The sequence below is a fragment of the Carcharhinus amblyrhynchos genome, chromosome 13 (assembly GCF_965287045.1).
Source record: "Carcharhinus amblyrhynchos chromosome 13, sCarAmb.v2.hapA, whole genome shotgun sequence".
In the NCBI taxonomy this organism is placed as follows: domain Eukaryota; kingdom Metazoa; phylum Chordata; class Chondrichthyes; order Carcharhiniformes; family Carcharhinidae; genus Carcharhinus; species Carcharhinus amblyrhynchos.
This window is the reverse complement of record NC_137336.1, coordinates 51663944-51678273: the sequence shown is the minus strand read 5'-3', so window position 1 is coordinate 51678273 and position 14330 is coordinate 51663944. Positions and strand designations below refer to the sequence as shown.

At 42.4% G+C, this 14330-nt stretch overlaps 1 protein-coding gene across 2 annotated transcripts in view; it reads left to right on the top strand.

The window, feature by feature from the left end:
* Window positions 1-14330, top strand: part of LOC145351911 (alpha-1A adrenergic receptor-like) — a 47347-nt gene that overhangs the window by 27337 nt on the left and 5680 nt on the right. Inside the window, exon 2 of one of the 2 annotated variants that reach the window (XM_080201694.1) lies at window positions 4060-5755. The exons of the other annotated variant lie outside the window; for it this stretch is intronic. Within the exon in view, the coding sequence (XP_080057820.1) occupies window positions 4060-4634 (575 nt within the window). The 3' untranslated portion in view covers window positions 4635-5755. Of the gene's footprint in view, window positions 1-4059; window positions 5756-14330 lie in introns of those variants that run through there. 2 annotated transcript variants of the gene reach the window in all.

Genomic DNA, 14330 nt, shown 5'->3' with positions numbered 1-14330 from the left:
TCCTTGGGTGTAAAGTTCCTTCTGTGTAAAGAGCTGCTGAGCTCTAGGGGCGCCATTGCACATGTACCCCGATCTCCCACCACACACCCCACAGACATTGCCACCCCCATCCCCATCGCTGATCACCCTCTCTCTCTCCCAATTGCCACTCCACAGAGTTCCCTCCCTCTCAGATTGCTGATCACCCCCACTCCCCACCCCTGCAGAATTCCTTCCCTCCCCAATCGCTGATCACCCCCCTGCAGAGTTGCCTCCTTCCCTCCCAAATCATTGATTGCCCGTCCTGCACAGTTTCCTCCTCCCTCCCCAGTTGCTGCCTTGCACAGTTCCTTCCCTCCCAAATTGCCTCCTCCCCTCCCCTGTAGAGTTCCTTCACATTGTGCCCAATGGAAACCACCCCCTGACCCCCTCCCACCCACAAACAGACATGTGCTTAATTGAGGTGCTGGACAATAATGGACACAAGTATTTCTGCTGAACACCAATCTGATGTTCCAATCCACTTCACTGCAATAGGGTCCAACCCCGGCCTCCTAAAACAAAGGAGAGATTTTGACACTGAACCATTGATTCCACTGTCCGGATCTGTTTATTTACTGGATGTCACCCTAGTATTTAGAAAACATATTCTAGTCTCCCGTTATGAGTGTTGTCTGAATAGGGTCTGAAATTGTTTGCCTCCTGATTCAAGAGGCAGCGCTGCTACTATTAAGTCAAAGGTTCATTCATCCCATTAAGTTGCTTATGGTAAATCAGAATTTGTATTATATCATAAGAGCAGGAACTTTACACCCAAGGAAATCGTAATGTACAATAATGTATAATTCTGCTGATCGTGGGAAGACTCTTGGCTTATTAAATCCACAAAGTAGAATTGTCCTGTGATGTTGAGATGAATGCTGAGGTCAATTACAGATCAGCCTGAAAACTGGAACCATCACTCTGCTTATGGGAGACCAGTTAAGATCTGTACGCATTCTGGTATAAGTATTAACTGTGATGCAGAAATTTGTATTTGGCCGTGTGTGACATCTGGAGGAGGGCAATGTCTAGAACGCGCGTGAAAATGGGTGCGTTTCTGATCCATTTTTTGCATGAGTCCAAATTTACAATTTTATGCACTCAAAGCAGAAAAAAACTAAAAATCCTTTTCCTGCCTGGAGTGGAGCTTAAATCACCAGAAAGCTGGCTGACAGCAGGAGAGTGCGCTACTGCACATATCCCTCTACTCTGCTCTCTTGACATCATCTGGTGCCCAATGAGCAGTGCCAGGGTGCCCTAAACGGCACCCTTCCTTGTCCCCTATCTCCCTGGGGGAGGGTGCCTCAATGGCCTTCAGCTCTACCTGCGAGGTCATCAGGTCTGGTCCCCGTTGGTGGAGGCGAACTGTGATTTTTATCAGAGAGAACCTCACCCAGCAAGGCCACAGAGGCAAGTGAGCCCAGACAGTTGAGTCCCAGGCTAGCGAATCAGATGTAAAATATAGTAAATTGTAATTAAAATAACTTATTCAGCCTTGCGCTGGAAATACTTTAAAGTTTTAGAAGTTTATTTATTTGTCATATTACTGGAAAATTCCCTAGTCGCCACACTCCGGCACCTGTTCGGGTACACTAATTTAGCATGGCCAGTTCGCCTCAGTAGCATGTCTTTTTGGAATGTGAGAGGAAACCAGAGCACCTGGAGGAACCCATGCAGACACAGGGGGAACATGCAAACTCCGCACAGACAGTGACCCAAGCTGGGAATCAAACCCAGGTCCCTGATGCTGTGAGGCAGCAGTGCTAACCACTGTGCCCTGTGCTGCCCTGACACTGTCCACTGAGCACCAGAAAGTGCCAAGGAAATGGGCACAACACTGATCTCGCTGGATGTTCGGTGCCAGTAAAATCATGAGAGGCAAGAATTGATTTCTCGGCCTTTCGCGATCTTATCGGCTCTCCCCACCCATCAGCCAGCAGAGCACAATGGTAAGATTGCCCCCCCCCACCCTGTATTCTGATAGACTGTTCATAATAGATTTTATAAATTTATATAAATAGCTTGAGACTACCTCTTGGTTATATTCATGTGTTGCCATGTGGAAAATGCCTAGATTATCTGAAATAATTTTAACAGGAAACTCTGCAGGATTTACCTTTAATTTTTCCCAGCATTGGTGATATGCTAGCATTGGTTACCAAGATCTGATTTTGACCTGTTACAACAAAAACAGTTATAACACTGTCTATTGAATGAAATATTCAGGTCAGGCAAGGTTAGAGATCAAGAATGTAACTGGAACCAAGTGATCAAGGAGGACAAGGAGGCTGGAGGGATGGGAGAGAGATAGGATGGGAAGGATAGGAGAGGAAGAGAAAGGGAAAATTGGGAGAGTAGGGAAGTTACAGTGACGGCAAGTAGATGCAGAGAAGGAAAAGGGAGAGACGGAATAAAAGAAGAGTTAGGAGACAATAAGGAAGGAGAGCTGCAGGACACTGAAGAAACGTGAATAAGATGGGAGTATAAAAGGCAAGGAAGCTACATCAGTGGTGGAGGTGGAGTCAACAAATGCTGGGGAGAGTGAAATTGACATTTTGGAAAGTTACCCTTTCTTCTTCCAGGAAAGGATTAACAGCAGGACCAGCGTTTATTGTCTATCCCTGGTTGCTCTTGAGGGGGTATTTAAGAGTCAATCACATTGCTGAGGATCTGGACTAGATAAAAATGGCAGATTTCCTTCCCTAAAGGACATTATTAGTGAACCAGATGGATTTTTACGACAATCCTTTCCCAGTCATCATTAAACTCTTAATTCCAGATTTTTTTTCAAATTTCACCATCTGCTGTGATAGGATTCAAATCCAGCTCATGAGAGCTTTACTCAAGATTTCTAGTCCACTGACAATACTATTGAGTTACAGTGTTCTCTGTTTAGCAGTTGGTAAATCTCCTTTCAAGTACCTTTCAGGTAACAGACCTCAATGTTTCAAGATTGTGACTGGGGAGGGGAGATGTGATATTGGAGATGGGAGGGGTTCATGGAAACAGAATCCATGAGGAGGTGTGGTGGTCATGGTCAGGAAGTAGACGATTCTTAGGCTCCAAGGTTATGTTTTCCAGTGAATACAACATTGAAAGTGGATAATTCAAATTGTATTGCAACTGCTAGTAGGGCAAAAGCAAGGTTGGAGAGTAGGTTAGTACGTTTGTGGGTGTGGGGAAGTAAATTCCAAACTGTTATGGTGAAGGAAAAATCGCGTCCCAAAACCATTCTAATGGGTACAAAATAAAGAACTTCAATTAAGGGTGATCAGAGCAAACGGCTGTGGGAAAATTAATCAGCCAGGTAAGCACATTTGGTCATGGAGACTGGAATATTAAGTGACTGTGGAGAATGTGGGAGTAAGGGTGAATTTTTCATTAATTTGACTGATAGGTGGATAAGTGGAATTCAGACTTGTTTCAGTAACATATATTTAGGGGACATATTTTGCATATTCTCAGTCATATGATGCTGGCCTGTGACTATCACAATCATATTTATGTGCTGACATCCAGTGGCTCTAAGGTGTAATTACAAGATTAATTCTCGGGCCCAAAACGTGACGGCCTGGTCATTACAATGACAAGTACTTAATGTTGTGAATGTCCACCGCAATGCCACATACAGATGCTACAGGTACATGTTAACAATTTTAAAATTATGTTCTCTCCTTGACAAAAGTCAGATATAGGAATAGCCAGTGCATTTTAAGTTGGAATACATGTATAAAGAAATCTACAAGTCCCACCTCAAGAAAACACAAAAAATAGTAGAAAATATTTGACTCTTTCAGCAAATGAGCACCAAAAGTGAATGCAATTAATAAATTTCACCAACAAAATGCACCTTATTTTGAAAAGAAAACTAAACTAAAAGGGAGTGCAATATTAAAAATATGTAATAATTTCAGGTTGTAAAGCAGCAACTGTAGCATTCTATTCCAAACATTAAAAGTTGAATAAACTACATTTGATATTAATCTGTTTATTTATAACTATGACAATGTAACTTCTATGAACTTTTTTTCTTTGTAGGTTCACTTTTTCCCTCCTTGAGACCAACAGAACTTGTCTTCAAAGTAGTATTTTGGCTGGGTTACTCTAACAGTTGTGTGAACCCCATTATTTACTCTTGCTCCAGTAAAGAATTTAAACGAGCTTTTATCCGAATCCTGAAAGGCCAGTGTCATCGCAGAAGACGACCAGTCTGGCGGGTTTACAATTACAACTGGAAGATGAATTCTCTCGATCAACAGAGAAAAGATTCGATGGATGGTGGCTCCGTTATTTTCAATGGCAGCAGCAGGAGACTGTCAGTGAGCCCCAGTCCCTATTTCAGTGACAAGGACAGGACGCAGAGCATAGAAATGTGCAGCCTTCAGGGCTGGAGGCTATTCCCTTCCCTTCGCCGCACATCTTTTCCCACCGATGGGCCAAATGAAAAATGCAAGTTTCCCAGAAAGACAATCAATGGAGAGTGCAAAGTCTGTACTGATTCAACTATCCTTACACAAAGAACCACAACTTTTGGACATCAAGCAATGTTGGGGGAATTTCAGCAGAATGTTCCAAGTAAAACCAACCGGAATGTACCCGAGACAAATATTTAAACAGGAACCAAGACTTCCATTTGTAACAACTTGTGAAAATGCTGTGTTGCTGTATGTTATGTTGTTTACAAAGATATAAGTGCACGTAATATTATACTTGCTACATAAATGTTTTACCCTAATTTCTGTATGTTATAATTTATTGTTTCAGATGTATGTTGTGTTACAATGAAAAACCTCATATCCTCAGGAAGATGTTTACTGCCTACAATGTTTGCATTTCAGCTGAAGTATTTTGTTTGCATTTAAAGGTCAGTGATTTAAGAACTGTTTCAGTCCTTTTTAATACAACAGTTTCACCTTGCCATTTGGGATTAGCTGGCCTAGGGGAGGCAATGGCCTAGTGGCATTATCACCAGACCATTAATCCAAAAACTCAACTAATGTTCTGGGGATCCAGGTTCTATTCCTGCCTCAGGAATGTGAATTCAATAAAAATTATTTGGAATTAAGAATCTACTGATAACCATGAAACCACTGTCAATTGTCAGACAAACCCATCTTGTTCACTGGGAAGGAAATCTGCCATCGTTACCTGGGCTGGCCTTCATGTGACTCCAAAGCCACAGCAATGTGGTTGACACTCAACTGCCCTCCAAGGGCAACTAGGCATGGGCAATTAATGCTGGCTAGCCAGCGACGCCCATGTTTCTTTCGAATAAAGGAAAAGAAATGCTTTTGTAGATTTGGGATGAAACAAAGACTTTTTCAGAGAGGATGACCAAAAAGTGGTTTACTTCAAAAAAAACTCCTGTATAACAGGATGGTATTGGACCATAACGATTCATTTGCACGATCCTTCCTTTCACCAAATCAGTTTGAATTTCTCAAGCAGCTATGTTGTGCATTGTAGCAGAAAGGATGGAAAAGCATTGGATCACCTTGAACAACAGCTTCCGGTAGTTGGCTACTGATTGTTAATGGCAGAAGCGGGCAAGGAGACGGATTATCTGTCCATCCATCCTTAGGATCAGAGAGCCGAGAACCAAAAAGAGGGATGATTCAAAATTGTTTTAAAACTGAAAACTATAACAAATAAAGTTTTTTAACCATTAATTTTACAGGATGCTCTTCATCATAAAATGTGGCAAGCTGTGCTTATCATGCATCACTTTTTGTCTGTGAAAATCTTTGAATAAACATTTCAAAAAGTAGTATTCAAAATGATTTTATCACCTTACTTACGTTATTTTGATTGGACTTGCACTGTCAGTTGTTACTATCTAGTTATCAAGATAACAAGATCAATGGAGAAAGAGTTACATTGACAAGGAACTTGTAAAATAATTCATAGTATGTTTGAAAAATCCAGATATAACTTGCGAAAGTGAAAGGATTTTCATTTGTAGCTCTATTATATAGTATGAGCATATTTGGGAGTAGTTTTACATGAAAAATTTCCTTCTTAGTCACAGTGTGCTCAATAACTCGAATGCTGTAGGCTGAGATGCAAGTGAATTCGAAGGTCAATCAAATCGTAATTGCTGCACTGTTCCGTGTGGCTCTGCTTTTCATATCATTTGACACACATTACTTCTTTTAAACTGAGATTGTACCAAATCCAGACCATTAACTATAAAACACGGTCATCAAGACCTTTCTTACATTATTATCAGCTAAATGAATCCCGTCATTTACGTCAAAATATAGGATAGCATAATATTTATTTATGCCTTCTATTTTTGGATATTTTTCTAGTAATTGAAGTGAAGGGTTCCAGGAACAAGAGCAGAAAATGGAACCACACAGAAACCCTGTCAGCAAACTGTGAAAGGGTATAAATTTTGTTCTGGGTAATAGAGCAAAATGGCTAACAATGAATCAGCAGCCCATTTTACCCTTCAAATGACATTCTTTTCCACAGAAATTTGTATTTTCATGTATAAATTAACAATGATTTTTGACCTCTTAGTTGTGAAAAGCAGCCCAAAGAACGTACACCATTTGGAAAAATGGGCTTTTTAAAATTATTATTCTTTCATGGGACATAAGATGCTGGCAAGACCAAAGTTTGTTTCCTATCCCCAGTTCCTCATGAGAACATCTACTGCAATCCATATGCTCATTTACATTCCCTTTGTCCAATTTCATTACCCCTCCCTATCCTCATACTTTAAATTTCTACTAACTCTGTTTCCTCTCAGCTCTGATGTAGGGTCATCCAGACTCATAACATTAGCTCTATTCTCTCTCCCCAGATGCTGTCGGACCTGCTGAGATTTTCCAGCATTTTTCTGTTTTTGTCGACTGCAATCCAGCTGGTTCTGGTGCATCCACAGTTCTATTAGGAAGGTAGTTCCAGGATTTTGACCCAGTGACAATGAAGGTATAGCAATATAATTCTATGTCGGGATGGCGTGTGGTTTGGAGTGGAATTTGCAGCCGCTGGTGTTTCCATGTGCCTGCTGCTCTTTTTCCTTTTAGGTGGTAGAGGGTGTGTGCTGTCTAAGAAGGCTTGACAAGTTGCTGCAGTACATCTTGTAAGTAGTACATTCCAGCCAAGGTGCACCAGGAATGAAAGGAATGAATGCTTAAGATGGTAGATGGGATATTGATCAGGGGGGCTGTTTTGTCCTGGATGCTGTTGAGTTGCTTGAGTATTACTGGGGCTGTGTACATCCAGGTAAGTGGAAAGTAATCCATTACACACCTAACTTGTGCTTTGTGGATAGTGAACTGGCTTTGGGGAGTCAGGAGATGAGTTACTTATTTGTCCAGTTATTTTATCAAAGAGCTAACTGTCTTGCCATTGGCTGCTTCCCATGCAACCATTTCTAAAATGTAATACTTTTATGATAATTTTTATCTCAATTTCACTTGAGACATTCACTTTGTATTTGGTTTTGTCCTCTTCTACATATTCTAGGCTAGGATTTTCCCAGTACGAGATTGATCCTGTCTTTGGAATCCAATGTCAAATAAGTATCACCAGGTCTGTCATCTAGTTAAGGATGGAAGGCTGATTCTCCATATTACTGACCCAGTAAGTGAGGCAGCAGTTCTGCAGCCTTGACAGTGCCATGGTTAGAAGCAGTCACCAGTGAGGCTGCAAGGGGAAAGAAATGGTGCATCTGAATTGAGCAGCCAGGCAGGCTGGCCTGGAAATTGGAGGTGAAATCCCTTCAGCAGTGGCATCAAGGCCGGCATTTACAACCAGGGGCTGCTTCCTAGAGCCCTTTCCCAGGAAACAAGGTTCCCTGGGAAGCAATTGGAAAGCTGCCTCCTCGCAGCTGGTGACCTCCTCATGCAGTGTGCGGTCTGGTATAGTCCTTAAATGTGACTTTAATTGGGTGGCACAGTGGTTAGTACTGCTGCTAGGGACCTGGGTTCACCGGCCTCAAGTGACTGTCTGTGTGGAGTTTGCATGTTCTCCCCTTGTCTGCATGGGGGTCCTCCGGGTGCTCTGGTTTCCTCCCATAGTTGAAAGGTGGTGGGTTGGGTTGATTCGCCATGATAAATTGCCCCTCAGTGCCAGTAACAGGGTAAATACTTGGGATTACAGAAAAAATCATGTGGGATTGTTGTCAGTGCAGGCTTGATGGGCTGAATGGCCTCCTTCTGCACTGTAGGGATTCTATGATTCTATGAATTGCCTTAATTGACAATTTGCGACCGAGGCACTGCCCTTCCCCACTGCTGATCAAATGCCTCAGTGAAGAAAATGCCTGCGGAGAGCACTGCATATGTAGAGCCCTCACACTTTACTATTCTGACATCCAGGATTCAGGTAAAATCCCAGATTCTCTTTTGTAAACAGCTAACCTACATCTATGTTTTATACAGCATTTTAATTTGAAAGCCCCCAATAATATCTCTTCACAATTTTTTTCTTCCTTTGAGACTAAGTACAATTCATGAGTAACTTGAGTCCTGGGATCCGTCCATTATACAGCTATTCTCTGAATAGCATTGCATGAAACAAATTGCATTCAAACAGCACTTTTAATAGAGGAGGAGGGACAAAAGGTAAGACAAAAGATCTATGAAGGACATTGTAAAGGCTAAGGTAATTGGGAGCTGTGCCACTGACAGCTGGGGGTGAGTGACAGGCAGGAGCAAAAATGCTAAAGAAGCCAGAATCAAAAGAGTAGAATCCGTGCAAGATTGCAGGGGCAGTGCAGGTAACATTTTGGAGGGATTTGTGACAGGGGATAAGGATATTGAATGAATTATGTTGGGGACAAGGGGATCAGCATGAGCTGAAATGGAACTAGTGCAATGCCGAATGCAGGCAGCAGGGGTTTGGATTTATAATTAATTTGGATGAAATTTGGCCAGCATAGGTATGTGGAGGTGACCTATGTATGGAGGTTATTGTGGCTGAAGGCAGGCAATGCTGCGGAGATAAGGTGATGGATAAGTTTTGAATAAGATTTGGATTTCAGCTCAGGTCAAACAGCATGCCACCAATATTGGTTTGAGTGAATAGTTGGGCTGGGAACAACAATAAGTACCTTTTGACAGCAAAATACGTTGATCTCAATATGTCAATGTCCTTGTGAAGACAAGGAACCCAAAACTTTACATTTACGGCCTTGCTCGAACGAGACCAGAAAGTCCTGCTTGAGATCAACGGACATTGCAATTGTTCGCAAATTGCTCGCTTCGATTCTGTGGCGGGTGGGGTGGTAGAATTCCAGCAATAGTTTTACTTATAAATTATAGGATGTTACTGGAACTGGTTTTGGATAGTAGTCAAGTATCTCTGAGTTGCATTGAAGTACCAGCCTAATCTCGTGTGAAAAGCTTCGCATGGCTGAATGCTTTTACACTGACTTTAGCTGCAACATTTATGAGCTGGATAATTAATAAAAAAAATTGTGTGTTAAGGGGTACGAGAAGCCATTAGCTATATATGGGCTATAAGATGCAAGCCAGCTGTCAATGGAATCATGAAACAATATAGATGACTGCATGGCATCAAATCTGATTTTTTTTGTAGTTCTAAAGTCCAGTTACAGTCGCAGCTCAGGAGAAGCATATTTAAAAACTAAATGATATTGAAAACATTAATTGAAAGATAAAAATGTTAATTGAAAGATAAAATTCTTTATATGCCATTCCTGATTATATAGTGCTATTGAAACTTTTCTTTATTTACATGATGTAAATAAAGATGTTAAAGTCAGAACAAAAGCATGATGCAAGAGCTTGTGGACCCTTACTGTTTGCAAATTGGCTGCTATGTTTCTAACATTGGGACAATGACTGCACTTCAAAAGGTACTTAATTGACTATAAAGCACTTTAAGACAAGCCGAAACTAGGAAAAGTGCAATATAAAAGAATGTCTTTCTATGTGAAAATAAACCTGACAATTATGACAACCAACATGATTATAGTACAAAATTTCATATTTGTAGTATTGCTATGTTAACAGCAGCTCCACAAATTCATAAGCATTTCACTAATGGTCTCTTTGTACTGCAGATAATAAAGACAATTTATACTTGCTAAAAATATAAAAGTGAAAATTTAGAAAGTCATAAAAATGATAGAAGTTCAGCAATTCAACTGTTTAATGTTCTGAACTGATATAAAAAGCAATCTTTACTGGTACTGAAAACAAACTGGTAAAAATAAAGCAAGGAATATGTACGGCAGTGTTGATTGTGCATCCCTTGATACCTTGAGCACATTGAAGCTCTGATATTCACAAGGAAGCATGCTTGGTGTGAGAGGGGGCGGGTTGGAGGGAACAGGTATGGTTATTAACTGCAGAAGGCCTTTTATTTTCTTTCTCTGTTGTTTTCTGCAAGCCTAGTTAATGAGGACTGGATTGGGGAAGGCTGTATGATTGGAGCATCAGAAATTGCAGCAGGAATGAGATTAGAAGGAGTGGGGGCAGAAATGGAAGGGAGGGGGAGAATGTGGAGGTTGTGGGAGATCAGAAGGGGTTAGTGGGAAACATATCTATCTCCTCCTGGCTGAGCAGGGGTGTAATCCTTGTGGATCTAAGTCTTCTTGCTTCCTTCTTCAAAGCTTGAGAAACCAGGATGTAATGCAGGTAACAAGTCAAAAAGTCTGTAAAAACTGAAGGCGCTGTCAACCAATACACTATCCTCTTTCCAGCTCCATTAAAACCAGAGGTGGGTTGGGGTGGGGGTCCAGTCTGATTTTTATTTTGAAAATTACTTCTTACCCCCATCCTTGGGGATAAAGTTACTTTTATGTCAACTATGCCGTGTGTTACTGGATTCATTGGATTGCAGTGTTCAAGTTCACTGATTCCCTGCAATGAAATAGGTCATGAATCATTTGGGTTTTTACAGCAGTCCAGTGGTGTTCCTTTTCTGTTGCTTGCCACAAAATTACCAGGGCAGGGGCATAGAGCTCGTCCTCTGGTTTGCTGAGCCGGTGACATAAGTACTCAGACACTATATCCATCAAGACAGCCATCAGAACTTAAGTGATGTTTCATGCTTTTCACAGATTGTGAATGGGTGTCCTGCTGCTGATTTTTAAACAGTGCAGATAGTCAGGGATTTGCACAGGAGAGACGGGCGTAGGTGGAATTGGTGGTGGTGTTCAGCTCAACGGTTTTTGCCTATTGAAATTCTGACGTTTTGATAGAGGGTTGGTCACAGATATTATGAATGCTGGAACCTCTTAATCAGCTCTAAGATCCACCTGTTCTGGGCCTGCTGCAATTCTCCAGTGATGCCCAAGTCAAACTGGAAGAACAACACCTAATATTCTGATTAGGCATCCTACAGCAACAACTTTAGACAGTAAACATCCCCCCCTCCCCTCCTGCCCCACCCACAGTAGTTTGCTGTTAATTGTTTTTCAGTTCCCTGGCCTGGTCCAGCAGAACCCCACCCCTCCATCACTTGGCCATATGTCCCTTGCTGTTCTGTTGCTCCCAATGACAAATTCTGCCACCTCATCCTAAGCCACAATAAGCATGCTTCATTCCTTAATGATGCCATTAACACTCCCCTTTGCCTTCTGTCCATGACAAATTTGTCAACATCCCCTTTTCCCCGATCCTCTAGTCTGCCTCACCTCCTCCGCCCCGTTCTAACCATACGATTCTTTACATTTCTGCATTACTTCAGTTCTGCAGAAGAGTCATTAGGATTCAAAATGTTAACTCTGTTTCTGCCAAACCTGGTAAGTTTATCCAGAATTTTATGTTTTTATTTCATCCTTAAAATCCAGCCATGCATTGGGATTAAATGTGAAAGGCAAGGTACATAAGATATATTACTCATTATCAACTATTATATGTTCATTTGAAACAGGCATCTTATGCATGCAAAAGCTGTAGAACCTTGTTAAAGCTGGATTGCATGATAAAATCCAGCACCAACCCACTAGCATGCTTGGTCATGGAACTCTCAGGACCGTGCCCTATACAAATTTCTTAGAAGGAATAGTCTACATCCATTTTCTGGACTTTGGTAATCATACTTACCCCAGCAGCATTCAACACTATCCGCGTTAGTTCCATCTTTCAATGTAGTTCACTGAACATAAGTGTTAAGACTATGCATGTGGTACAGATAATCATCTTGGACAATGTGAAGTACTGGTGTGTTCTCAATCAGCACAAATGGTGCAAGTGCAGGGCATACTTTGAACTGTTCTTGATTTCAAGATTGAACTATGTGCTGGACACAATTGGAGACAAATCAATGCAGACATATTGCAAGTCAGCCAATTACTCAGTTGGACTAGACCATAAACTGGATCACGACCACTGTAAACGTAATCTCAACAATATGTGTGGTTTAAACAAATCCGACCCTATATCAAATTCACCATGGCAAGTTCAATCAAATTTCATCCTGGGCAGTAGCAATTGTAGATTATTGACGATTTTATTGTAATCACTAAATGACAACTGGATTGATTTGGTTTTACAAAGGGATTTCTGGCATGCGATATAAAAAAGAGCAAAGGTAGACACCAGATCAGACTGTTTCTCATTTGACAGTAAGCTAGTGAACAATACAAATCCAAGGGAATCATCATTAATTGCTGATTACAGTAGCTCCTCACTAATGGGGAGCTGGCGGCTCAACGATACTGGAGTGAAATGGGGGCAATCGAGGCTCCCCACAGGTCAGGTGCCGGGGGGTACCACCTGGGCATTACCACCTTGGCAATGACAGCCTGGGCCTGCTGGAACTGCCCAAGGGTCAAAGGGCCCATGCCCAGGGGACACATTGGCACTGCCCACTGGGCCTTGGGCAGTGCCGAGGGGACAGAGCCTCCAGGGGTTGATCTGGTGGGTTGGAGGGTTCCATTTCCACTCTGCAGTCAGGATCCGTGGGGTGGAACGGAGGCCAGCAACTGGGGCTGGTCATGGAGTTGGGGGGTGGGGGCAGCCTGCTGGAGGGGGTCAGGGCTGTAGGGGTGGTTCGGCACTGCGGGCAAGGGAGGGTTTTGGGACTGCCAGTGTGGAGAGGGGGGAGGGGAAGATCGGGATGGGGGGAGGGATGGCAGGAGATTGAGGTGGGCCGGGATGCGAAGGGGTTGAGGTTGGCCCGGACATGTCCAGGAGACCAATGATCAGGAGGATGATCATCGGGAGGATGGCAGATGGGGCCACTGCGCATGCGCCGATCTCCACTCTGACAGATCAATGCACGCGCAGTGGCCCACTCATAGGTCCCGCTCACTGCTTCTTGTGATTCACGCTAGTGCACTCAGTGCACAGAGTGTGGGAGATTTACTTTTAAACTGCTGCTGAAAAAAAGTGTGATTTACTCCAGTTACTCTGTCTACTCTTCCCGCTGCTTCGGAAAAGCAACCAGCATAATCAAGGGCCACACCCACCCGGACATTATCTCTTCTACCTTCTTCCTTCTGGAAAAAGATACAAAAGTCTGAGGTCACGTACCAACCGACTCAAGAACAGCTTCTTCCCTGCTGCTGTCAGACTTTTGACTGGACTTACCTTGCATTAAGGTGATCTTTCTCTGCACCCTAGCTATGACTGTAACTTTTTGAAGTTATTTAAGTCAATTTCAGAAGCTTTGGCACATTTACGCATCTATGTAATGCCTCTTTCTGAATTATGGCATCTGCTTCCAGCTTGTGTGCCCTGTGATTAACCTTCAGTTGAAACCATTGGCTCCATGCTGAAAAAAGCTCCCTGACACACTTAATCCCACTATCGTATCGTCATAACCAGTAAATGATGTTGTAAGCACAGCATGAGATGAATGATGAGTGTAAATATCACTAACAGGCCATGCTGGCAGTCGTACCATTCCAATGTATTACTCAGAAATTTTCCATGCCTTTGCACATTGAATAACAGGAGGATACACTGCCAAGTAACATTAAATGCTGTAACTCAAATTGTATCATCGAAGCTTCCTCATAGGGAGATGGTAGTGAGACAGGGACCAGAACAATAGCTGGGCAGGCAGCAGGTGTCCGGAATGGTTGGAAGGACTATACAATGAGGCAGGCTTGAATCTAAGTGGGATGAAGGTTGTGAGATAGGTTTAAATAAATAAACACTTGAAAGAGCAGAGAACGGTCAAGACTGAGTCTAGAACAATGGATCAAAAACATAGAGAAATCATAGACAAGCCTCTCATCCATTGACTCTGCCTACACTTCCGGCACCCCAGACATGCTCTCGTCCAGCTTCTTGTGTGGGGGAAAAGATACAAAAGTCTGAGGTCATGTTCCAACCGACTCAAGAACAGCTTCTTCCATAGCCATCAGACTTTTG